Below are 23,207 nucleotides of genomic sequence, written 5' to 3'. Positions count from 1 at the left end.
AGGCTGTCCTTATCTTCCGTGTTAGGCGGGTTATTCTCAAGAGGAGTGGACTCCGCTCCTCACTCACGAGATAAATGGCTGGTCACCGGGGTGCCCAGTCCCATGCTTTATGCAAACTAAATCAAAATTAATTGCAAACAAAACTCCCCCTGGGACCTGATGTATGTTGGAGGCACTCGTTGTTTCGAGCAAGCCATGGATTGATGCTTGTTGGTGGAGGGGGAGTATAAACTTTACCATTCTGTTTGGGAACTGCCTATAATGTGTTTAGCATGGAAGATATCGCCATCTCTTAGTTGTTACGTTGACAATGAAAGTATACCGCTCAAAATACAATTTATCTCTATTTCAAAACCGAGCTCTGACACCTCTACAAATCCCTGCTTCCCTCTGTGAAGGGCCTATCCATTTACTTTTATGTTGAGTCATCACCCTCTTATTAAAAAGCACTAGCTGGAGAGCACAGCCGTCATTTACATTCATCACTGTTAATTTATATTGGATATGACTATGATTGGATCTCTTTTACCATAAATTATAATGTCTAGTCAGTCCTTGATCTTTAAAGGTGCTCTGCATTTATGTTTTGCGGTCTCATTAAGGGCTAGCGAGATACCATCTTGTTATATCATATTGTGGTTGTTTTGAGAAAGTGTCGTCATCCGAGATTTATTATTATGACTTGCTAGTTGATTATGCTATTGATATGAGTAATCGTGAGACCTAAGAATTATTGCAAATGTGGTTAGTTATGATCTATGCTGAAAACTTGAATGCTGGCTTGACATAGTTACAACAACAAGAGCAAACAGAGTTTGTAAAAGGTTTTCTTTCTTTCAGTTTGTCAACTGAATTGCTTGAGGGCAAGCAAGGGTTTAAGCTTGGGGGAGTTGATACGTCTCCATCGTATCTACTTTTCCAAACACTTTTGCCCTTGTTTTGGACTCTAACTTGTATGATTTGAATAGAACTAGCCCGGACTGACGCTGTTTTCAGCAGAATTGCCATGGTGTTGTTTTATGTGCAGAAAACAAATATTCTCGGAATGACCTGAAACTCCACGGAACATCTTAGAAAAAATAATAAAAAATCCTTGCCAAAGATGAATACTAGGGGGCCCACACCCTTCTCACGAGGGTGGGGGTGCGCCCCCCCTAGGGCGCACCCCCCTACCTCATGGGCCCCCTGGATTCCTCCGACGCCAACTCCAACTCTATATATTTGCTTTCAGAGAGAAAAAATCAGAGAGAAGAAATCATCGCGTTTTACGATACGGAGCCACCGCCAAGCCCTAAAACCTCTCAGGAGGGCTGATCTGGAGTCTGTTCAGGGCTCCAGAGAGGGGGATTCGTCGCCGTCGTCATCATCAACCATCCTCCATCACCAATTTCATGATGCTCACCGCCGTGCATGAGTAATTCCATCGTAGGCTTGCTGGACGGCGATGGGTTGGATGAGATTTATCATGTAATCGAGTTAGTTTTGTTAGGGTTTGATCCCTAGTATCCACTATGTTCTGAGATTGATGTTGCTATGACTTTGCTATGCTTAATGCTTGTCACTAGGGCCCGAGTGCCATGATTTAAGATCTGAACCTATTATGTTTTCATGAATATATGTGAGTTCTTGATCCTATTGAGGGAGTCCTGGATTAGGGGGTGTCCGGATATCCGGACTACAACCTTTGGCCGGACTTCCGGACTATGAAGATACAAGATTGAAGACTTCGTCCCGTGTCCGGATGGGACTTTCCTTGGCGTGGAAGGCAAGCTTGGCAATACGGATATGTAGATCTCCTCCCATTGTAACCAACTCTATGTAACCCTAGCCCTCTCCGGTGTCTATATAAACCAGAGGGTTTTAGTCCATAGGACGAACAACAATCATACCATAGGCTAGCTTCTAGGGTTTAGCCTCTTTGATCTCGTGGTAGATCTACTCTTGTACTACCCATATCATCAATATTAATCAAGCAGGAGTAGGGTTTTACCTCCATCGAGAGGGCCCGAACCTGGGTAAAAACATTGTGTCCCTTGTCTTCTGTTACCATCCGCCTAGATGCACAGTTCGGGACCCCCTACCCGAGATCCGCCGGTTTTGACACCGACACCTATCTTGCAAGTCTATAGTCACCTACTATGTGTTATGATCCGGCAACCCCGAAGTGACAATAATCAGGACCACTCCCGGTGATGACCATAGTTTGAGGAGTTCATGTATTCACTATGTGCTAATGCTTTGTTCCGGTTCTCTATTAAAAGGAGGCCTTAATATCCCTTAGTTTCCAATAGGACCCCACTGCCACGGGGGGTAGGACAAAAGATGTCATGCAAGTTCTTTTCCATAAGCACATATGACTATATACGAAATACATGCCTACATTACATTGATGAATTGGAGCTAGTTCTGTGTCATCCTATGTTATGACTGTTACATGATGAACCACATCCGGCATAATTATCCATCACTGATCCAGTGCCTACGAGTTTTCCATATACTGGTTCTCGCTTATTTACTTTCCCGCTACTACTGTTACAATCACTACAAAATACCAAAAACATTACTTTTGCTGTCTTTACTTTTGTTGCTGCTACCACCACTATCATATTACTTTGCTACTAAACACTTTGCTGCAGATACTAAGTTCCAGGTGTGGTTGAATTGACAACTCAGCTGCTAATACTTGAGAATATTCTTTGGCTCCCCTTGTCTCGAATCAATAAATTTGGGTTTAATACTCTACCCTCGAAAGCTGTTGCGATCCCCTATACTTGTGGGTTATCAATGACAAGCCAAGCAATTGTTTCATATGTTAGTAATCTCAAACCTATAAACTTTCACGCAATATATGAGCGCGAGCCATGGACATAACACTATGGGTGGAATAGAATATGATGATGGGGGTTATGTGGAGAAGACAAAAAGGAGAAAGTCTCACATCAATGAGGCTAATCAATGGGCTATGGAGATACCCATAGATTGATGTTAATGCAGGGAGTAGGGATTGCCATGCAACGGATGCACTAGAGCTATAAATATATGAAAGCTCAACAAAAGAAACTAAGTGGGTGTGCATCCAACTTGCTTGCTCACGAAGACCTAGGGCACTTGAGGAGGCCCATTGTTGGAATATACAAGCCAAGGTCTATAATGAAAAATCCCCACTAATATATGAAAGTGTCAAAACAAAAGACTCTCTATCATGAAGATTATGGTGCTACTTTGAAGCACAAGTGTGGCAAATGATAGTAGCATTGTCCCTTCTCTCTTTTTCTTTTTTTTTAATTCCTCACTTGGGACAATGCTCTAGAAAATGATGATCATCACACTTCTATTTATTTACAACTCAATGATTACAACTCGATGCTAGAACAAAAGATGACTCTATATGAATGCCTCCGGCGGTGTACCGGGATATGCAATGAACCAAGAGTGACATGTATGAAAGAATTATGAATGGTGGCTTTGCCACAAATACTATGTCAACTACATGATCATGCTAAGCAATATGACAATGATGAATGTGTCATGATAAACGGAATGGTGGAAAGTTGCATGGCAATATATCTCGGAATGGCTATGGAAATGCCATAATAGGTAGGTATGGTGGCTGTTTTGAGGAAGATATAAGGAGGTTTATGTGTGAAAGAGCATATCATATCACGGGGTTTGGATGCACCGGCGAAGTTTGCACCAACTCTCAATGTGACAAAGGGCAATGCACGGCACCGAAGAGGCTAGCAATGATGGAAGGGTGAGAGTGCGTATAATCCATGGACTCAACATTAGTCAAAAAGAACTCACATACTTATTGCAAAAATCTACAAGTCATCAAAAACTAAGCACTACACGCATACTCCTAGGGGGATAGATTGGTAGGAAAAGACCATCGCTCGTCCCTGACCGCCACTCATAAGGAGGACAATCAAAGAACACCTCATGTTTCAAATTTGTTACATAACGTTTACCATACGAGCATGCTACGGGACTTGCAAACTTCAACACAAGCATTTCTCAAATTCACAACTACTCAACTAGCACGACTTTTATATTATTACCTCCATATGTCAAAACAATCATCAAGCATCAAACTTCTCTTAGTATTCAAAATACTCATAAGAATTTTTTTACTAATCTTGAATACCTAGCATATTAGGATTATTTAAGCAAATTACCATGCTATTTAATACTCTCAAAATAATCTAAGTGAATCATGAGAGATCAATAGTTTCTACAAAACAAATCCACCACCGTGCTCTAAAAGATATAAGTGAAGTACTAGAGCAAAACTATATAACTCAAAAGATATAAGTGAAGCACATAGAGTATTCTAACAAATTCCAAATCATGTATGGCTCTCTCAAAAGGTGTGTACAGCAAGGATGATTGTGGTAAACTAAAAAGCAAAGACTCAAAACATACAAGACGCTCCAAGCAAAACACATATCATGTGGTGAATAAAAATATAGCTCCAAGTAAAGTTACCGATATGAGTAGACGAAAGAGGGGATGCCTTCCGGGGCATCCCCAAGCTTTGGCTTTTAGGTGTCCTTAGATTATCTTGGGGGTGCCATGGGCATCCCCAAGCTTAGGCTCTTTCCACTCCTTGTTCCATAATCCATCAAATCTTTACCCAAAACTTGAAAACTTCACAACACAAAACTTAAAGTAGAAAATCTCGTGAGCTCCGTTAGCGAAAGAAAACAAAAGACCACTTCAAGGTACTGTAATGAACTCATTCTTTATTTATATTGGTGTTAAACCTACTGTATTCCAACTTCTCTATGGTTTATAAACTATTTTACTAGCCATAGATTCATCAAAATAAGCAAACAACACACGAAAAACAGAATCTGTCAAAAACAGAACAGTCTGTAGTAATATGTACCTACCGCAAGATCTGGAACCCCAAAAATTCTAAAATAAATTGCTGGACGTGAGGAATTTATCTATTAATCATCTGCAAAAATAATTAACTAAATATCACTTTCCAAATAAAAATGGCAGCAATTCTCGTGAGCGCTAAAGTTTCTGTTTTTTTACAGCAAGATAACAAGACTTTCCCCAAGTCTTCCCAACGGTTCTACTTGGCAGAAACACTAATTAAACACAAAAAACACAACAAACACAGAGGCTAGATAAATTATTTATTACTAAACAGGAGAAAAAAGCAATGAATAAAAATAAAATTGGGTTGCCTCCCAACAAGCGCTATCGTTTAACGCCCCTAGCTAGGCATAAAAAGCAAGGATAGATCTAGGTATTGCCATCTTTGGTAGGTAATTCTTCAATGAGGCATCTACCGTCCTTACGAATTTCTTTCTTTTTATTGATTATCAAACTTTTAGGCACAAGATCGAAAAAATCATTAGCAACAAATGGTTCCTTAATGATAGCAAAAAGATTAGGATGAACACTTATAGATTTGAGATCCGCAGTTTCTTTGCTAGAGGATTCACCTTTATTTTTAGGAACATACATAATCTTGGCAATTTTAGTTGGAGGACTTGGAGTATTCTTTACGGAAGAAAAAGCGGTCCCCAAGTTGGTAATGATGCCCTCAAGTTTATCGATTCTAGTGGAATCATGATTTATTCTTTCATTAACTATAGGTTCCTTCTCTTTAATATTTTTCAAAGTTACTCCTACTTTAGATCCATATTGAGTAATTTGGTTGTGGATCTTTTTATCAAAATTTTCAATTAACTCAACGTTAGCAACTTTATTTTCAATAATTTCAAGTTTTTGCATTACATGCTCCAAAGTTAACATAGTTCCATTAACCAAAAGAGGTGGTGAGACAAACAAATCTATCATAGCATTATAAGAACCAAAAGTATGGCTACCCAAGAAGTTCCCTCTGGTAATGGTATCAAGGATATATCTGTGCCAAGGAGTAGTGCCAACATAAAAATTGTGAAGAAGAACAGAAGTAGATTGCTTCCTGGTAGATCTATTTTGAGCATTGCAAATTCTATACCAAGCGTCTTTTAGATTTTCTCCCTCCCTTTGCTTAAAATTCTATACCAAACTTAGCAAAGATCAATATGAAACGAACTCGTAGGCAATGCATCAGTGATGGATAATTATGTCGGATGTCATTTATCATCGAACGGTTATAACCTAGGGTGACACGAAACTAGCTCCAATTGATCAATATAATGTAGGCATGTATCCCGTATATAGTCATATGTGCTTATGAAAAAGAACTTGCATGACATCTTTTGCCCTACCCTCCCGTGGCAGCGGGGTCCTAGTGGAAACTAAGGGATATTAAGGCCTCCTTTTAATAGAGAACCGAAACAAAGCATTAGCACTTAATGAATACATGAACTCCTCAAACTACGGTAATCACCGAAAAGAAATCCAATTATTGTCACCTTGGGGTATGCGGATCATAACTCGTAATAGGTGTCTACAACTTGCAAGATCGGATCAAGAACACAAATATATTCATGAAAACATAATAGGCTCGGATCTGAAATCATGGCACTCAGGCCCTAATGACAAGCATTAAGCATAGCAAAGTCATAGCAACATCAATCTCAGAACATAGTGGATACTAGGGATCAAACCCTAATAAAACTAACTCGATTACATGATAAATCTCATCCAATCCATCACGGTCCAGCAAGCCTATGATGGAATTACTCACGCACGGCGGTGAACATCATGAAATTGGTGATGGAGGAATGTTGGTGATGATGATGGTGACGGATCCCCCTCTCCGGAGCCCCGAACGGACTCCGGATCAGCCCTTTCGATGAAGAACAGGAGGCAGCGACGGCTCTGTATCATAAAACGCGATGAATCCTTCTCCTTGATTTTTCTCCCCGAATGTGAATATATAGAGTTGGAGTTGAGGTCGGTGGAGGTCTAGGGGACCCACAAGGCAGGCCCCCCCCCCCTCTGGTTGATTCTTTCGCCAGTATTTTTTATTTATTCCAAAAATACTCTCCATAAATTTGCAGGTCATTCCGAAAACTTTTATTTCTGCACAAAAATAACACCAAGACAATTTTGCTAAAAACAGCGTCAGTCCGGATTAGTTCCATTCAAATCATGCAAATTAGAGTCCAAAATGAAGGCAAAAGAGTTTGGAAAAGTAGATACGATGGAGACGTATCATGCACCAACTTTCACACAACCAAACATCATCAAATTGTGTGAATGCCGGACCCCTCGGCTTGTAAACTTGTTTCTTCTTTTCAGATTGTGATGTTTGCCCAACTTCAAACACCGAGGAATTGGTATCCTCCATGGTGAATTGCAAAGACTCTTCACCGTGATTTATCATGGCATGCAATATTTGTTCCTACAATATGCATCGCAATTTAGCTATGGTCCTACTAATACGATCGGATGATACATGCAACAAAAGGAACTATGGATGCAAATGTGGAAGGGTCAAAATTTATACCAAGTCTTGGTCGGGCACTCCGTTGAACATGAAGTGGGCATGACCGACACTGGCATTGCCCGAGGATGCCCGATGCACTTCGAGCTCCAGCAAGTCTGTCACCATGTCCTCGTTGGGGACAGCTTGAGAAAAGCTCAAAACCAGGATGCCCTTCCACTGGGAGGGCGTGGCTGAGTCAGGCAACGGCGAAAAAATTCATTGTCTCCATGGCCACGACCAACAGATTGAGGAGCATCGTGTCCCTGTCCTCAGTAGCGCCTTCGCCGCCACCAACATCGCGTCTGCAGCTGCCTTCGCTGCCGCTATCTTCTCCGCAGCCTCATGCTCGTGCTTCCTCTGACGGCGCTCCTTCCAGGCAAGGTTCTCCGCCTTGCAAGGATCCAAAGCCAATCCGGGGAGCCCGACTGATTCCGCCGAGGCATCATCCGTGCCAATGGAGGCGGACACGATCGTTAGGACGACATCAGTGAAGGCGGGCAAGGACAGTTAGCAAGAAGAGGGTGGGTGGCTGCGCGACGGCGGGAGGAATTCGGTCGATGCAGAGAAGTACTCAATTTGGTTCCATTTTGGGATGGATCCGCCTTAACAAAGCCGACATGCGGGTGTTGTTATACCTGCTGATCTAAGCGGCCGACCCCTCAAAAAAAAGATCTAAGCAGTCGACCATGAGCCAGGGATTCTTGAGATCCTGGAAAAGAAATACTGAAGAAACGATTTCGCCACACACCTTAGGTCATGTACAATAGTGCTATATTAGAAGTGCCATATATGATGAATTATGAGGTGGGGGAGAGAGAATTCATAAGCAAAGACTTATCTTCTTTTATTTAAAAGATGATCTTTTAGCACAATACGCCTGATCATGTTTTTAGGAATAACTAGTTATTTTAGATAAGGCTAAGAGGTAATTCATTGTAGACACATTGCTATTGTCATTTTTAAATTACATGTAAGGTTTAAAATAAGACTATGTTTATCAACCGCATGTTAAACACGGCCGTTGGTTGTTACACGTACCATCGATCTCTAGTGCATGGTGCATTTGTGCGTCTGCCAATTATTAAACATTGCCAACGAGCCATGCATGTGGCAGCGGTTGCCGCCAATCTCCTCCTCTTTTTAAGCACGCCCAGCTCAGCTGATACTACCACAGAGCCAGGCTTTCCGTTCCGACCGACCAGCGAGAGACAAGCTGAGTGAGTGCGTAGTTGTCGGGAGCGGCCGCCGGCATGTGGAGGCTGAAGGTCGGGGAGGGCGGCGGGCCGTGGCTGCGGTCCACCAACGGCTTCCTCGGCCGCGCGGTGTGGGAGTTCGACGCCAGCGCCGGCACGCCGGAGGAGCGCGCCGAGGTGGAGAGGGTGCGTCAGGAGTTCACCGACGGCCGGTTCCGGCGCAGAGAGTCCGCCGACCTCCTCATGCGCTTGCAGGTATGCATGCATACTACTGTATTCGTTAAGTGTACAGCGAGTAGCCGATCACTTCTTTGGAGAACGATGGTTATGCTGAATCCTGAATGAAGTATGATGGCCATGCTGTTTACAAAGGGAGTACTCCCTCTATAAACAAATATAAAAGTGTTTAGAATACTACTTTATTGATTTAAACGTTCTAAACGTTTTGATATTTCTTTACGGAGGAAGTATTATATAATTCGTCTACAATGGCTATGCTCTTTTCTGTGAAGTTCTTGCATGGTCGTCCTAGCATAACATTTCTGTACGCCCAGAAGCAGTGGCAGTTACTCTAGTAGTGTACAGGTTTGGGACCCAATTATTTCATTATTTGGACCCACGATTCCAAGGTACGATTTCCATTCATGACTTGAATGTGCCGATCTACCAACCTTGTACCTATCTAGAAAGTTGGGAGTTATTGCCTCATTGGGCCAGCCAACAAGCCTTCTGACACTCCATTTTTCAAGACTGGCATGTTACTTTAGCTTTAATTTGTGTTGCAAGTATACGTGACACCCACAACTCAACAAACTAAATTTAACCTAATATTTGCAGTGTTCAAAAGAGAACAAACATCAAGGGAGGGACCGTCGTCTACCGCCAATGGAGAAGCTCGAGGAGAAAGACGAGGTCACTGAGGACACCGTGCTGGTGTCGCTGAGGCGAGCCCTCGATCAGTTCTCTTCGCTGCAATCGGATGACGGCTGTTGGCCCGGGGACTTCAGCGGGATAATGTTCGTCATGCCTGGTTTGGTATGTAAAATAATTATTATGAGTATTTTATACTCTGGCCAAAATAAAACTGTGTACATACTTCGGAGTGACTATAGACCAGTTAACTTGTTCCTAAAAAGAAGGCCGGTTAACTTAGGAATTCTTATTTCTCAAAAGAAATAGACCAGTTAATTTAGGAACTCTTATTTCTTAATCAACATTGATAGCCTTCCGGTCAAAATAAAATTTGTATGAATCATGTGTTTAAATTACATGGTTGTTGACGGTAACTTGAAAATAGTTACTTCTTAGATATCTAAGAAATAGGGGAAAATATATCGTATTTATACTTTCTACTGAAGATTCTCGCTGATTTTTGTTGCCGTGTGCACTTGCAGATATTTGCTCTCTATGTCACCAGATCACTCAACACTGTGGTGACCGCGGAACATCGACGAGAGATATGCCGCTACATCTACAATCATCAGGCATGGCATCATGCACTTTCATATTGCAATTTTGGCTGTAGAGGCTGGGAGATTTATTCTTCAATTATGCGACTTTTTTTTCTCACACACCCGTCTTTCATATATTTTCTCCCTTTGTCCTTTTGTTTTTTGTAGAACGAAGATGGGGGATGGGGCAGCCTAATTTTAGGGTCGAGCAGCATGTTTGGTACATGCTCAAACTACATCACTCTAAGGCTCCTCGAAGAGGAGCTAGATGGCAACACGGCGTTGGCTAAGGGGCGTGGCTGGATATCGTCCCACGGCAGCGCTACTCTTGTGCCACAGTGGGGGAAGATATGGCTCTCGGTACGTTTGTATATTCATTCATGGATATTACCCCAACACATACATAATCTTGGAGCAATAATATACTTGGTCAGATTAATGTGTCAAGCAATCTACTTGAGTTTGAATTAACTGTTGCAGATACTTGGGATGTATGACTGGTCCGGGAACAACCCGATCTTCCCCGAACTATGGCTTGCACCGCAATTTCTCCCGTTTCATCCAGGTATCGCGTCGCCCGGTTCCATCTTTTGATGCTAGGTTTTTCACGCAGTTTTCCATCATTTGATGCATACTATATAGTCGAAGTATTTTTTTCCAGCACGTACTTGTAGTTGTAGAGGACACACACATACATACTTTTTTTAGGTGTATGGACACATACATATATTTTCTTTTAAAAAAGGAGGATGACCCCGGCCTTTGCATCTGAACGATGCCAGTCCGGCGCACTCCTACCAGGACGGGTATAAGGCCGCCGCAGCCACCTGCCACGAGTCAGAATTTCACTTCCCCGACCTCTGCACCGACTAAGGATGCATACGGCCATTTTAGTATGAGTACCAAAACAAACATGGTCCTCAGAAAAAATTTTAAATGAGTATGACGATATTTTGGGATGAGTGGTTCCATCACATATCAAACTTGATCCATAATAAATGAGGGAAAATCCCTATGCATCACCTGTCAATTTTAGAAATTAAATTCAGGTCGTTAGGCTGCACAACCACATGTTCAACCACTAAGCCAAGGCTCTCTTTGCACACACGTATATAACGTGTGTGCTGTCTATAGTTTGTGTGCCTCAGGAGGAAATCACTGATTAAAGTCATCACATGTTGCGTAGGGAAATTCTGGTGCCTGTGCCGTATGGTCTACCTGCCTATGGCTTATCTCTACGGGAGGAAATTCGTTGGGCCCATTACGCCTACGATCCTGGCGATAAGGGAGGAGATCTACGACGTGCCGTACGACCAGATCGACTGGGGCATGTCACGCAATGCATGCGCCAAGGTTCGTTCAGTTCCTAGACGATCATAACCTTTGCTTGCTTGCTTTTTTGAGAGAATGAAACATAAAACTGGATCAAAGTGGAAGAACAATTGTCTCCACATCAAGATCAAGATCAAGGTTTGTTGATAACCACCATAAAATTCCACCGTGAAAATGAGAACATAAGGTCGATGATATATGGCATATATCGTTCACCACTCTGACTGGCCATGTACGAAAGCTAAGATGAAAGGAATCCGACGAACAAAGCCTCGTGACAACATCATCTTGCGAAACCGGTATTCTAGATAATCAACCACAAGGCACTGTTTTAACTACCTTGCCATCGACAATCAAACCAAGTAATTAAGACCAACATGTAGATGGAGAGGCTAGGACATGATTATATGGGTCGCTACTATTGTCCACGCCAAAATAACCTAGAAATAAACATCGAACCTACCCTTAACTACAATCATAAGTATTGTGATGGTTGATATTATTTTTTACATACTTGGTTAAATTTTGCATTGTTTTAGCTTCAGAGAAAGTTTACACGCCTTCTTTTCAGGAGGCGTGGATGAAGTAAAATAGTTAAAACTCTTTTTTGAAGGGAAAAAAGGAACAACATTTAGGTAGGAATAGCCAGGCCTGGTTTTGCAAAACACTGGGGCCAACTGATAACCCTAGCCTCCTATTATAAATGGTCTGAGCTTTTTTGTTAGGGGACCTCTTATTTGACGCAACCTATTTGACGCAAATAGGAGAGAGCAACTAGGTAACAAGCGCTCTTTCAGGAGCCTTGCAACGATCAACGCCACTTGGCGCGCTCTCAGGCATTCGTCACGTGTCGCGCTCTGGGCGCTCCCTCCAAATTTAATTTAATTTTTATTTTTTGCACGCGTTTTCGGCTTTTTAAACGTTTTTCTTATTATTTTTCGACGTTTTGGTTTTTCACTGGTCTTCCTTAGCTTTTCAATAAAAAAATTGAAAAAAACATTTTGTGCGAAAAACGTGTTTTTTTTTCTTTCATGAGAGTCACGGTCTTGCTTCCGCAAGAGGCACGGTTTTGCTTTCGCAAGAGTCACGGTTGTGCTTCTCGAAAATAAAAAAAAATGTGTTTTTTGTTTTTTTTCTTTCGCGAGAGTCACGGTTTTGCTTCCGCGGGAGGCACGGCCGTGCCTCTCGGAAACGGAAAAAAAACGCGTTTTTTTTCTTTATTCTTTCGCGAGTCACGGTTTTGCTTCTGCGAGAAGCATGGTTGTGCTTTCGCGAGAGTCACGATTTTGCCTCTGTGAGAAGTATGGTTGTGCTTTCGCGAGAGTCACGGCCGTGCCTCTCGAAAAGGGGGAAAACGCGTTTTCTTTTTTTTTTCCTTTTGCGAGAGTCACGGTTTTGCTTCCGGAAAAGTCACGGTTGTGATTTCACGAGAGTCACGGTTTTGCTTCCACAAAAGTCACGGTTGTGCTTTCACGAGAGTCACGGTCGTGCCTCCTCGGAAACGAAAAAAACGCTTTTTTCTCTTTTTTTCCGCGAGAGTCATGGTTTTGCTTCCGCGAGAGGTACGGTTGTGATTTCGTGAGAGGCACGGGCGTGCCTCTTTCTGAAAGGGAAAAAACCTATGCTCCCGGTTCGGGTTTTTTCGTTCGGTTTTTTCATGAAAAAAAAGTTCGTCAAAACCTATCAACATGGGATATAGTTTTGAAGATCTCGACGCGAGGAATCCAATGGTGAAAGCGGTTCGAGATTTGGACGCACGGTTTGAGAGATAAAACATTTTGAATAAACGAATCTACGAAAAAAAGGAAAACTCCCAGGTTGCGACAAGTGACGCGCTGCATGTGCAGCACTTGTCGCAACTAGGGGAATTGGAGTGATCTTTACAACGAGTACTTCTTAATTAGTGATTTCGCAAATAGGAGGGTTGCCGCACAGGGGTAGTCTTGGTGGGTTGGCCCATGTATGGACTGTAGTAAACAACTTTATTTTAGTTTGGATTTTTTTTTAAGAGAACATTTTGAATTTGGAACAAAATTTTAAATGTGAACATGTTTTATAAACAAATTTTTTAAAAAATTATTATTTTTAAATACGAATATATTCTAAAAAATTCCAAACATATAGAAAGTGCTATCTTTTTTAGAATTTACGAAGATGTTTTGGAACTGGAATGCCTTTTGAAATTCTGAACAATATTTGAAACATGAATTTCTTTTAAATTTGAAATGATTTTTGAAATTGAAGATTTTTTGGGAAAAATATTTTTTAAAGGAAAAAAATAAAATAAGTAAAAGAAGTACCAGAAAATAGAAAAAAGAACAAACCAATAAAACCGGCCCGGAACATTCTGAAAGGTTCCCAAAACCTAAATAGGCCGGCCCGTTTGGTTGCTCGCTCGTGGCTCCTGTGCGATTCTGTGCCTGTTTGACGCAAAAAACAAAAACAAAAAAGAGCTCTGGCCGCAACTGAGTAAAGCGGCGGCGGCGCCGGCGCAGGCGGAGACGACCGCAGTACGCAGTGGCTCCGAGCAGCCGACGGCACATCACCGGCCTCTTCCTGCGCGCCTTCGCCAGCACCACCACCCTTCTTTCTTTCTCTCTCTCTCTCTCTCTCCGACACCAACATGCAAAAGCAAAATGGAGGCTGATTCTTTCAGGTTGCCGCTCGCCGGAGAAAAAGTTGGGCATAGTTCCTTCTAGGTTTGCTTCGCTCAATCGTGGAATTAGCAGCACACTTTTAATTTGATTATTTTTTCTGCTGCTCGTGGAAACCAACACAGGGGGAGAAAGCACAAAGCACCACCAAACCACGAATTCACTACTCAATTACATGGTGTTTAATCATCTTTTTTCTGCTTAATTTCAGGAGGACCTTGTGTGCCCACGCACAACGCTGCAGAACGCCGTCTGGACCTCACTCTACAAGTGCGTGGAGCCGGTGCTGAGCAGCTGGCCGATCAACAAGCTCAGGGACAGGGCTCTGAAGAACCTCATGGAGCACATCCACTACGAGGACGACAACACGCAGTACCTCTGCATATGCTCCGTCAACAAGGTAATGCGTCGTCTGCTTTATTCTTGAAGCTGCATCTGAATAGACCTAGAGTCACTCAGTACATACGAACCCTCGAATAAATAAGAATTGAGAAGTATGAAATGTGGGCATCATGACCAAAAAAAAAAATATTTGCCTAGACCCTAGACTCAGGGGCTTGATATCAAACTCACTTATTATGTTTTTCTTTGTGATGTTTAGGCTCTGAACATGGTCTGCTGCTGGGCCGAAGATCCAAATTCGGAAGCGTTCAAGCGGCATCTTGCGAGGGTACCTGATTTCCTGTGGATCTCGGAAGATGGCATGAAGGCGCAGGTATGATGACATTTCAGTTTTCATGCACTTGTAGGTACTTTCAAGTCTGTTTCCCTGTTTTTTGTTTACGTCAGGTACTTAAGTCTAGTATAAGAAGAGAATATATTTTCAGCACTTTTAGCCGTGATTGGATGATTTGTGGGTGCACTACTGCTGTCAAACTAATGTTTTCAGCTCGGAAGTGCATGGTTAAATTATGAGTTAATTTTTCATAATAACTTTGATATTTGGTGCATGGTTAAATCATGTAGACCTTTGTTTACAATACAACATGCCTTTCATTGTTTCAGAAAATTGCTATTCTTTTCTGAAGAGAAAGTGAAAGTATGTATAATTTTCTATTATGTCAAGGATAGGTATATGATGGTGTTCAGAGCTGGGAGACATCATTTATTATTCAAGCATATTGCGCTATAGGTCTTGTGAGTGAGTATGGCCCAACTCTCGAGAGAGCCAATGCATTCATGAAAAAATCGCAGGTTCTTTTTTGTTCCTCATAGTTATTTCAATTGATAAAGTTACATAATGTAATCTAAAACAGTGTGCATGTCCATACCTGAAGGTTCTTTGGAATCATCCTGGCGACCAAAGTTATTCACATCGCCACAGATCGAAGGGTTCATGGACTCTTTCAAGTGCAGACAATGGATGGACTGTATCTGACACTACCGCAGAAGCACTTAAGGTCATTTTTCTCCTGTTAATATCAACATGTGAAATTAGTTATTAATCAAGTAGTAAGTGCTATTATATAACCTAATCTTAATAAATGAATTTACATCCAGCAAAGGCATACACTTGTACAGTGTTCCCTTGGTTCAGTTGTCAATCCTCGTTTTTTAGAAAAGAGGTTGGCGCCCGGCTTTAAATTAATGAAACCCTTACAACCAACCAACGGTATCCTGTATTGTTTTTATTTTGTCTATACAAGAAAGTCTTACATTATTTGATTTTCAGGCTGTGATGCTGCTCTCAAAGATCTCTAGGAACATCGTTGGCGATCCAATAGAAAGAGAAAGGGTGCATGATGCTGTTGATTGCCTTTTATCTTTTGTGGTAAGAATTCTCAAAAAAATTAAGCCATGTAACATGATTGTGCAATTTCCAAGCATTCGTTCATATTTCCATGAATATGGATCTGTCCCCCCAAACTTACACTGGGAAAAATGCATCTGAAATGTTTTGCCAACTTTAGTTTATGAATGTGGTGAAGTCAACATTCATACTGTTTGCACAATTTTGCAGCTCCTTTCAGCAGTCAGTCAATAGATTTAGTAATTGATGTCAAATAAAACTATGCATGTTGCCGATGTTTAATTTTTTGCTATTTTTTCGGATTTTTCTAAGCTGTGAAGGTCACCTGGTTAACAGCGAATCATTTTTGGTTGTAGAATAAAGATGGGACCTTTTCCACATATGAATGTAAAAGAACTTCGACTTGGATAGAGGTGAGTTTTTACAGGCTGCTAATTTTTTCTGATTTATTAAATTGAGAGTGAACAATTAATATTTATGAGAACTCGATTGTTGCTTTTTAGATATACAATATGATATCTTCAGTTTACCATATTTTTAACTCATTACTGGTTGATTATATTTTTATTTTTTTTTAGTGTTGAGAGATTTGCATCTCAGGATTAAAATACTTTAGAAATACTCCTATCATTATGAATGTTCAGATCTTAATTATTTATTGACTCCTGTATGTTTTGATAGTCTGATATTTCCAGAATTACCCGAGCGGAACTCATATTCCAAGTTTTTTTAGCCATGCTCTTACATGGTTTTCTGCTTTTGGTAATCCAGATCCTCAATCCTTGCGAGAGTTTTCCAAACATGATTGTCGATCATCCGTAAGTGATACTGTGTTGTTTGGAAAATTCTTCTCCAAGCCCCTTTTTCTTTTAACTTGAGAAACAAACTAATGGTGTATGATAAAACATGGCAGATATCCAGAATGCACTTCCTCGGTGCTTCAAGCTCTTATGCTGTTCAAAGAACTACATTATGGTTACCGTACTAAGGAGATAGAAAAATGTATCAGAGATGCAGCAACATTCATTGAGAGCAGACAAGGAGAAGACGGTTCATGGTTTGTCAGAAGGCCGCATTTCCTGACTTACCTTATAGAAAACTTCACTTCTACTTCAACAATTCATAACGTAATTATTACTTTCGCAGGTTAGGCACTTGGGGTGTGTGTTTCACCTATGGGGCCTTCTTTTCGGTTAAAGCATTAGTTGCTGCTGGAAGAACATACGAGAGCAGTTCTTCCATCAGGAAAGGATGTCACTTCATATTATCAAAGCAGCTCAGTACTGGTGGATGGGGAGAAAGTCACGTATCTAATGAAACAAAGGTAAACATCTAGATACTATTGCTTACGGTTTCTCGTTTATTGGAAGCATTACTTGCCCCTTGCAAATTCTAATATATAAAAAATGCAATATGGTAAAAATCTGCTTCGTTAGCATGCGAACGAAATCAGTTAGCGATATATGGACCTTCTATTCTTAGGACGTTCTCAATCCATTTCATAAGAAACAAGTGCTTCTCCCGTTGTAATTCTATTTAATAAATTTTGGTTTTTTTTTGTTTCAACCTATATTTACTGTGATCTAAAATTAAACAGGTATATGTCAACATTGAAGGTGACCGTGCTCATGCAGTGAATACTGCTTGGGCAATGTTGACCTTAATATATGCCGGACAGGTATGTTTTGTACATTGTTTAATTCAACTGTGAGAGGAATACACTGTTTTATCAAGCTTACATGATTTCCTTACTGAATACCAGATGGAACGAGATCCAGCACCACTTCACCGTGCTGCGAAGGAGTTGATCAATATGCAGATGGATACAGGAGAATTTCCACAGCAAGTAAGTTCCCTTTTCATTTGTGCTTGCAACGTTACTTTTTCATGAATAAACTTAACTGGTACAATTCGGTGTTGGTATACTCCATAAAAGTCCTATTATATCATGTGTTAAGATCAGATTATACATACTGGCTAACCTGACTATGCTTGCGTTTCGATGATAGGAACACGTCGGATGCTTCAACTGCTCCCTTTTCTTCAATTACCCCAACTACCGCAACCTGTTCCCCATCTGGGCTCTCGGGGAGTACCGGCGCCGCCTTTGCTCGAAAAGCACAGGCAGGCGTGCGCCATCGTCGTGCGGAACACGCGTCTGACATGTGTCAGGAACACTTGAGGTCTTTATGTAAACAATTTCATTATTTATAGCTATAAACACATACTGTAATACTATGACACTAGACTGTAATTGTAAAGCTACAAATAAGTTTGATGCCCATAAAAAAAACTCGATGATGTGTCCTTCGAATGCATTTCATACAGTTGACTTCGTTGTGGAAGAAGCATGGATGACATAGTACATCATATATTCAGTTGACATTGTTGTGCAAAAGGCATGTAAGGAAAATTTCGAACAGCCAAAGCCCTGGCTTGAAGGTCTGTTCAAGCGCAAAGACTATGTACCTCCTGTAGTGAGCAATCCCAACCCCAGCCAGACGGAGGAGGGGGACACAAATCTCACAAGTTCTTTTATGTAGCCGTATCTGGCTGAGACTCATTGGACAGGGATGGAACTGGAGAAAAACACGCTGCAACACCACCCTCTCCGTAGGACTATGTTGCCGTGAACAAACGCTAAACACGCAGACCAACTGTTCGACGATCAACACTATGCTCCGGCTCCTTGATGCCACTCCAAGGAAGGAGATCAACATAGAGAAAGCTGAGAAATAATTATTCCTATCACCACCGCTGCTCCAACTTCACCGACGACGAAGACCCTATGAGACACGGACCGGGACATGATCTGAGGTTCCTCAACCTCCCTGCCATCGCATCGGCCGGCGGAGACCAGGGGAACCCATGGCGGTGCCGGCGGCTCAATGGGATGCAAGTCGCCTCCCGATCTCCTCTCTCTAGGAACCCTAAAAAAGGAAATGGTTTCAACTCGTTGTTTTTTAAAAGGAAATATGAACTTTTTTTCTGACAAACACACACACATTTCTTTATGCATTAACATTTTTTCAAATATACATTGAAATTTATATATATATATATATATGTTAAAAAATGAAATACATGTTATATATATATTTTAATACATCTTGGATATTTTTACACAGTTTTTAAATTTTACATCTTCATTAAATAATTTTTGAAAATATGTGCACAAAAATGTGAATATTTATGTTTTATACTAGATAACTAATTTTTTTATGAATAGACACATATTATTGTATAATTATAATTTTTTACACGTGAACATTTTTAAGGTACACATTGGACATGTTTAAATACCTTATAAAATTATACTAACATTTAAAAATAGTGATTACTTTGTTATAACATAATCATTTTTTCAAATAGGTGAACATAAAAACGAAAATGAAAATAAACTAGAATAAAATAAAGTAAAAGGAAAACAGGAAAAAATAAACGAGCTACCTCTAACTGGGCTGGTCCAGGTTTGTCGCAGTTAGAGAGACGAGATGGTCAGCCCACGCAGCCTCCCCGACGGACCTGGGTCGTATCCTCTGGTGGATAAAAGTCATTCGGGAGTTCTTTCCGTCGACACGAGACAACCCATTCGGCTTCCCCCAGACCCCCACTACTCGCTAGGTCTCCAGCGATGGCATCGGCGCCGCCGCCGCCGCCGCCGCCGCCGCCGCCGCCGCCGGCGAAATGCCCCTCGGCCGTTCCCACCACCATACAAGATCTCGACGACGATCTCCTCCGCGAGGTGTTCATCCGCCTCCCCGCGCTCCCGAGCCTCGTCCGCGCCGCGCTCACCTGCCACGCCTTCCTCCGGGCCGTCCGCTCGTCCCCTGCCTTCCGCCGCCGCTTCCGGGATCTCCACCCGTCTCCCTTCGTCGGCCTCTTCATCCAACGCCTCATCGAAAAATGGGAGCCCGGCGTCCCTTCCTTCGACGCCCGCCACCGCCGCTCCGACCGGGACTTCGCCGCCGCTGTCCGCGGCGGCGATTTCGCCCTCAACGGCCTCCCGAACCCAGACGGCGACAATGAAGACTGCGGCGACCAAGACGAGGACAGCAACGAGGCGGAGGCGGAGGGGGGCAGCGACGAAGAAGTTGAGAACAACGAAGACGAGGAGGACAGCGACGAAGAAGATGAGAAGGAGGAGGAGGAGGAGGAGGATCCCTCTCCGGTGTGGGAGATCGAGCGATGCAGCGACGGCTACGTCGTCCTCTTCAACCGGAGGGCCAGGCAGATCGCCGCCTACAACCCTCTCACGCGGGCGCTGCATCTCTTCCCCTCGCCGCCGGGCATCTTCAAAAGCGCCTTGACCTTTCAGTTCCACATAATCTCCTCCTCCGAAGAGCACCCCGGCTCGCCGCCCCGTGTGGTTTGTTTCTACTGTGGCTACCTTTACGCCTCCGTCGGCGTCATCTCGCCGGGGAGCACCGAGATTGGGTGGCAGATTTTCCCTGAGCCTTTGATTCCAGGAGCAGTGGGAGCCACCGGCAAGATGGTGAACGGATCCCTCTACTGGACACACCCAGGGAGACTCTACATCACCGTGCTCGACACCGCGACGCTGGAATTCTCTAGAATGGAACTGCCGCCGCTCTTGGCGGTGGAAGAAGGCAGTAACCGTGATTGTGATTTTGTGCTTGGTAATACCAAGGATGGGAGGCCCTGCATCGTGTCCCCGGATCCGTGGGGTGGCTGTGAGCTCCTGGTTTTTTTCTGGAGACCCGATGAATACGACGGTGTCGAGAGGTGGAAGCTGGACCAGGAGTTCAAACTCAAAACGATCCGTCGGCTCACTGAGATTGAAGACGATTCTTATGTCGTTGTGCACGTTATGGATGTTACCGATGGAATCGTGTACCTGCGCACTGCCTATGACGGGTATACTGAAGTTCCTCAGCTGCTCCTATCCTTTTGTCTCGAGACAGCGGAGCTGAAAAAGATCTGTGAGTATGATCACAAGCTCCATCCCTACGTCATGGCATGGCCTCCTTCTTTGGTAGGAGTACATGATAAGGTGAGCCCATATATATGCATGTGAAAATGTTGCTGGTATATAGTTTTTTTCTACGTTTGAAACCTGGATTATATGCAATTTTTATTTACTATTTAGTGGATTGTTGTGGGAATCTGCTAACCCACTCATACTGTACATCATTCCCGTTTTGCAATTATGAAGAAATTTAAAATTAGTCATGTCAAGGCAGCCATGGATGAAGTAGTTACAGATATATGTAAATGGTATTCTCTAGGCTTATAACTGCTTTCTTTCAAAAAGTGGAAAACCTTCCACTCTTTCAGCGTTACTATTGTTACGAGCATTCTCGTATACTTCTTTATGTTGGGTTCCATTCTGCTGTCTGCTTACCGCACTGTGTGTCCAACTGTCCATTGGGGCAACATCGGTGGCTTTGCGTGTTTTAATACCGAGTAGAAACAGACTACTTGTTTTGGGATGATCACAATACTTACATAAGCTTTAAATTCTTTAGGGCCCCAATGATCTAGCTCTGTCTACCCCAAGCTCCGAAGGAAGCGATGTGAATGCTGGAGGTGGCCCAACAGAGCCTGCATCGGTCCCAAAGCATAATAGGTAATTAACGTTGTGGACTGAAGGCTGTAAATTTCAGAAGTTGGATGATTTGCATAATGGGATACGGGCGTGCACCTTCATTAGAAATTGTAAATGTTGATTCCATTGACCTGCTAGCTTTCTATAGCCTCTGCATCTCCAAATTTTGAAGAATGCGCCTGAGATGATTTTATAGCCGCCTTACCTTTTCGTGGTGATTCGACGCTGCTAGCATTTCTGCATTTGGATGGTACCCTTTTGGATGCTCGAAAGCCTGCCATTCCTAGCTTTTAAATTCGACTTGTATTTAAACATTGCAGGATCAGATGCTAGACTTGACTCAGATTTCCAATGCACTATATTGATGAATGATGAATGTTTCCACTTCTTTATCTTGTTCTTGTAGGATCACTTAGAGACTCGGTGAGATAGCTGTGGGGTGTTTTGGCGATGCTGGTTGATGATGACTCAAGCAATATGTATGGCGATACCTTGAAGGTTGAAATCCTTATGTCCTACTGGCTGTGGCTATCTTGGGAGCCCGATGTCCTCCTTTTATCTTAATGTGCCTTTTGCGCATGCAGTATTTTGGAATTTCGGATCTACTTTTGAACCTTCTTGGACCTTGGTACTTTAGATGGTTGTAATGGTCAGATTATGAACAGCATGGTAATTCGAAGCTGCGAGCCTTGTTGCTGCTGGACCAGCAGTGCTGGTGTTGTGCATCCTGGATTGCTGGGTTGATATATGTCTAGTCTTGCCTCTGCTTGTTAATTCTTGATGATTTGCTCTGTGGACTATCTTGTCTACGAAGTAGTTATGTTGGTGCTCTGAATTCCTGCTGCTTGATGATGCCTTCTATCTTCTGCCTCATGAGTAAATGGAGATGGCCTTGATCCTGCAACAAGCCAGAGCCAAACCTAAGCCTTGTATTGCGTCCGTTCGCACTACCGAGCTGAGGTAGTCTGTCTCGCCTCGGGTCCACTCTTGGTCAACTCAATTTTCTCTTATGCTGCACATATGAGTGTTGAATGCCTGAATTCAACCATTTTTTACAAGGCAGTTCATAGATATGGTTGTATGATCCCATCTTTTTTTTTCTTTTTGAGAAAATTGTATGATCCCATGTAAGCACGGGAAGGTCCAGAAAACATCCTGGAGACGTTCAAGCAACGGGCTAACGAACAATCAGGCCGGCCCGGTTAAGCACCGAATAGCCGCACTTGGGCCAACCCTTTAGCGCCCTCGCTCGGTCCCTCGCTCGCTTGCTAATGGTTCAGAGTAAAAAAAAAACTGACTCCCTGGATTTTATGGATTCTAAAAAGTTCATGCTTTCAAAAATGTTAGCGGATTTTCAAAGTTCGCGAATTGAATTTGAATAGGTCCATCAATTTGAAAATTTTCATGGATTTGAAAGAGTGCATGAATTTAAGGAAAAAAACATGAATTCTAAAAGAAGGTTCACAAATTCACATGGATTTTTCAAAACAATGAATTATGAAACTAAAAGGATGGATGAGAAATAACAGCAAAGACAAAAACAACAGAAAAAGGAACCGAAACAAAACCAGTAAACCGGAAAGAAAAATAGAAAAGGAAAGAAGAAGAAAAAACAGACACGAAGCTCCCAAACCCGGTTACTAAAGACGCTGGTTTTGGGCCGGTGTGGCAGAAAGTTTGGACTCCCCCTACTCCATTTGAGCCTGGAGTAGCGGATACAGACTGTCCGGGCTTAAATGGAGGAGCCCGTTCAATGGCCTCTTTGGTCTGGACATATGGTGAAGAAGCCCGTTGGATTTGCCTTTAGACTCTAATTATGTGTTTGAATGCTCTTTTAGACTCTAATTATGTGTTTATGC

The 23,207-nt window shown here is 42.4% G+C and overlaps 2 protein-coding genes across 3 annotated transcripts; both read left to right on the top strand.

Annotated features, from left to right (window-relative positions):
- The first annotated feature begins 8,564 nt into the window (after nucleotides 1-8,564).
- LOC119315173 (achilleol B synthase-like) lies at nucleotides 8,565-18,106 on the top strand. Of its 2 annotated transcripts, XM_037589839.1 has the most exons (18): nucleotides 8,565-8,847; nucleotides 9,430-9,627; nucleotides 9,987-10,076; nucleotides 10,212-10,403; nucleotides 10,524-10,608; nucleotides 11,230-11,396; nucleotides 14,241-14,429; nucleotides 14,631-14,744; nucleotides 15,101-15,223; nucleotides 15,307-15,429; nucleotides 15,702-15,800; nucleotides 16,136-16,192; nucleotides 16,551-16,597; nucleotides 16,693-16,836; nucleotides 16,926-17,103; nucleotides 17,377-17,457; nucleotides 17,542-17,625; nucleotides 17,789-18,106. In XM_037589839.1, exons 1-18 carry the CDS (start codon nucleotides 8,650-8,652, stop codon nucleotides 17,939-17,941), a joined length of 2,322 nt encoding a protein of 773 aa, XP_037445736.1. In that variant the 5' UTR covers nucleotides 8,565-8,649; the 3' UTR covers nucleotides 17,942-18,106. The 2 variants fall into 2 exon arrangements, with proteins under 2 accessions (XP_037445736.1, XP_037445738.1); XM_037589841.1 differs by lacking the exon at nucleotides 15,101-15,223.
- A 1,286-nt stretch (nucleotides 18,107-19,392) lies between these two features.
- LOC119315172 lies at nucleotides 19,393-22,129 on the top strand. Its single transcript, XM_037589838.1, has 3 exons — nucleotides 19,393-20,793; nucleotides 21,269-21,369; nucleotides 21,755-22,129. Exons 1-3 carry the CDS (start codon nucleotides 19,414-19,416, stop codon nucleotides 21,762-21,764), a joined length of 1,491 nt encoding a protein of 496 aa, XP_037445735.1. The 5' UTR covers nucleotides 19,393-19,413; the 3' UTR covers nucleotides 21,765-22,129.
- The last annotated feature ends 1,078 nt before the right edge of the window (nucleotides 22,130-23,207 follow it).

This window comes from Triticum dicoccoides, chromosome 6A (assembly GCF_002162155.2).
Source record: "Triticum dicoccoides isolate Atlit2015 ecotype Zavitan chromosome 6A, WEW_v2.0, whole genome shotgun sequence".
NCBI classification, from domain to species: domain Eukaryota; kingdom Viridiplantae; phylum Streptophyta; class Magnoliopsida; order Poales; family Poaceae; genus Triticum; species Triticum dicoccoides.
Note: the sequence above shows the minus strand (reverse complement) of the source record. Positions and strands in the feature narration are given on the sequence as shown.

What these genes read in the sequence shown, in the direction of transcription:
- LOC119315173 (XM_037589839.1), top strand. Translation starts at nt 8,650, where the DNA reads ATGTGGAGGCTGAAGGTCGGGGAGGGCGGCGGGCCGTGGCTGCGGTCC. An exon ending in AAGATGGCATGAAGGCGCAG is followed by an intron (nt 14,745 to 15,100) that starts GTATGATGACAT and finishes TGTCAAGGATAG; the next exon opens with GTATATGATGGTGTTCAGAG. An exon ending in CAGGAGAATTTCCACAGCAA is followed by an intron (nt 17,626 to 17,788) that starts GTAAGTTCCCTT and finishes TTTCGATGATAG; the next exon opens with GAACACGTCGGATGCTTCAA.
- LOC119315172 (XM_037589838.1), top strand. Translation starts at nt 19,414, where the DNA reads ATGGCATCGGCGCCGCCGCCGCCGCCGCCGCCGCCGCCGCCGCCGCCG. An exon ending in TGGTAGGAGTACATGATAAG is followed by an intron (nt 20,794 to 21,268) that starts GTGAGCCCATAT and finishes TAAATTCTTTAG; the next exon opens with GGCCCCAATGATCTAGCTCT.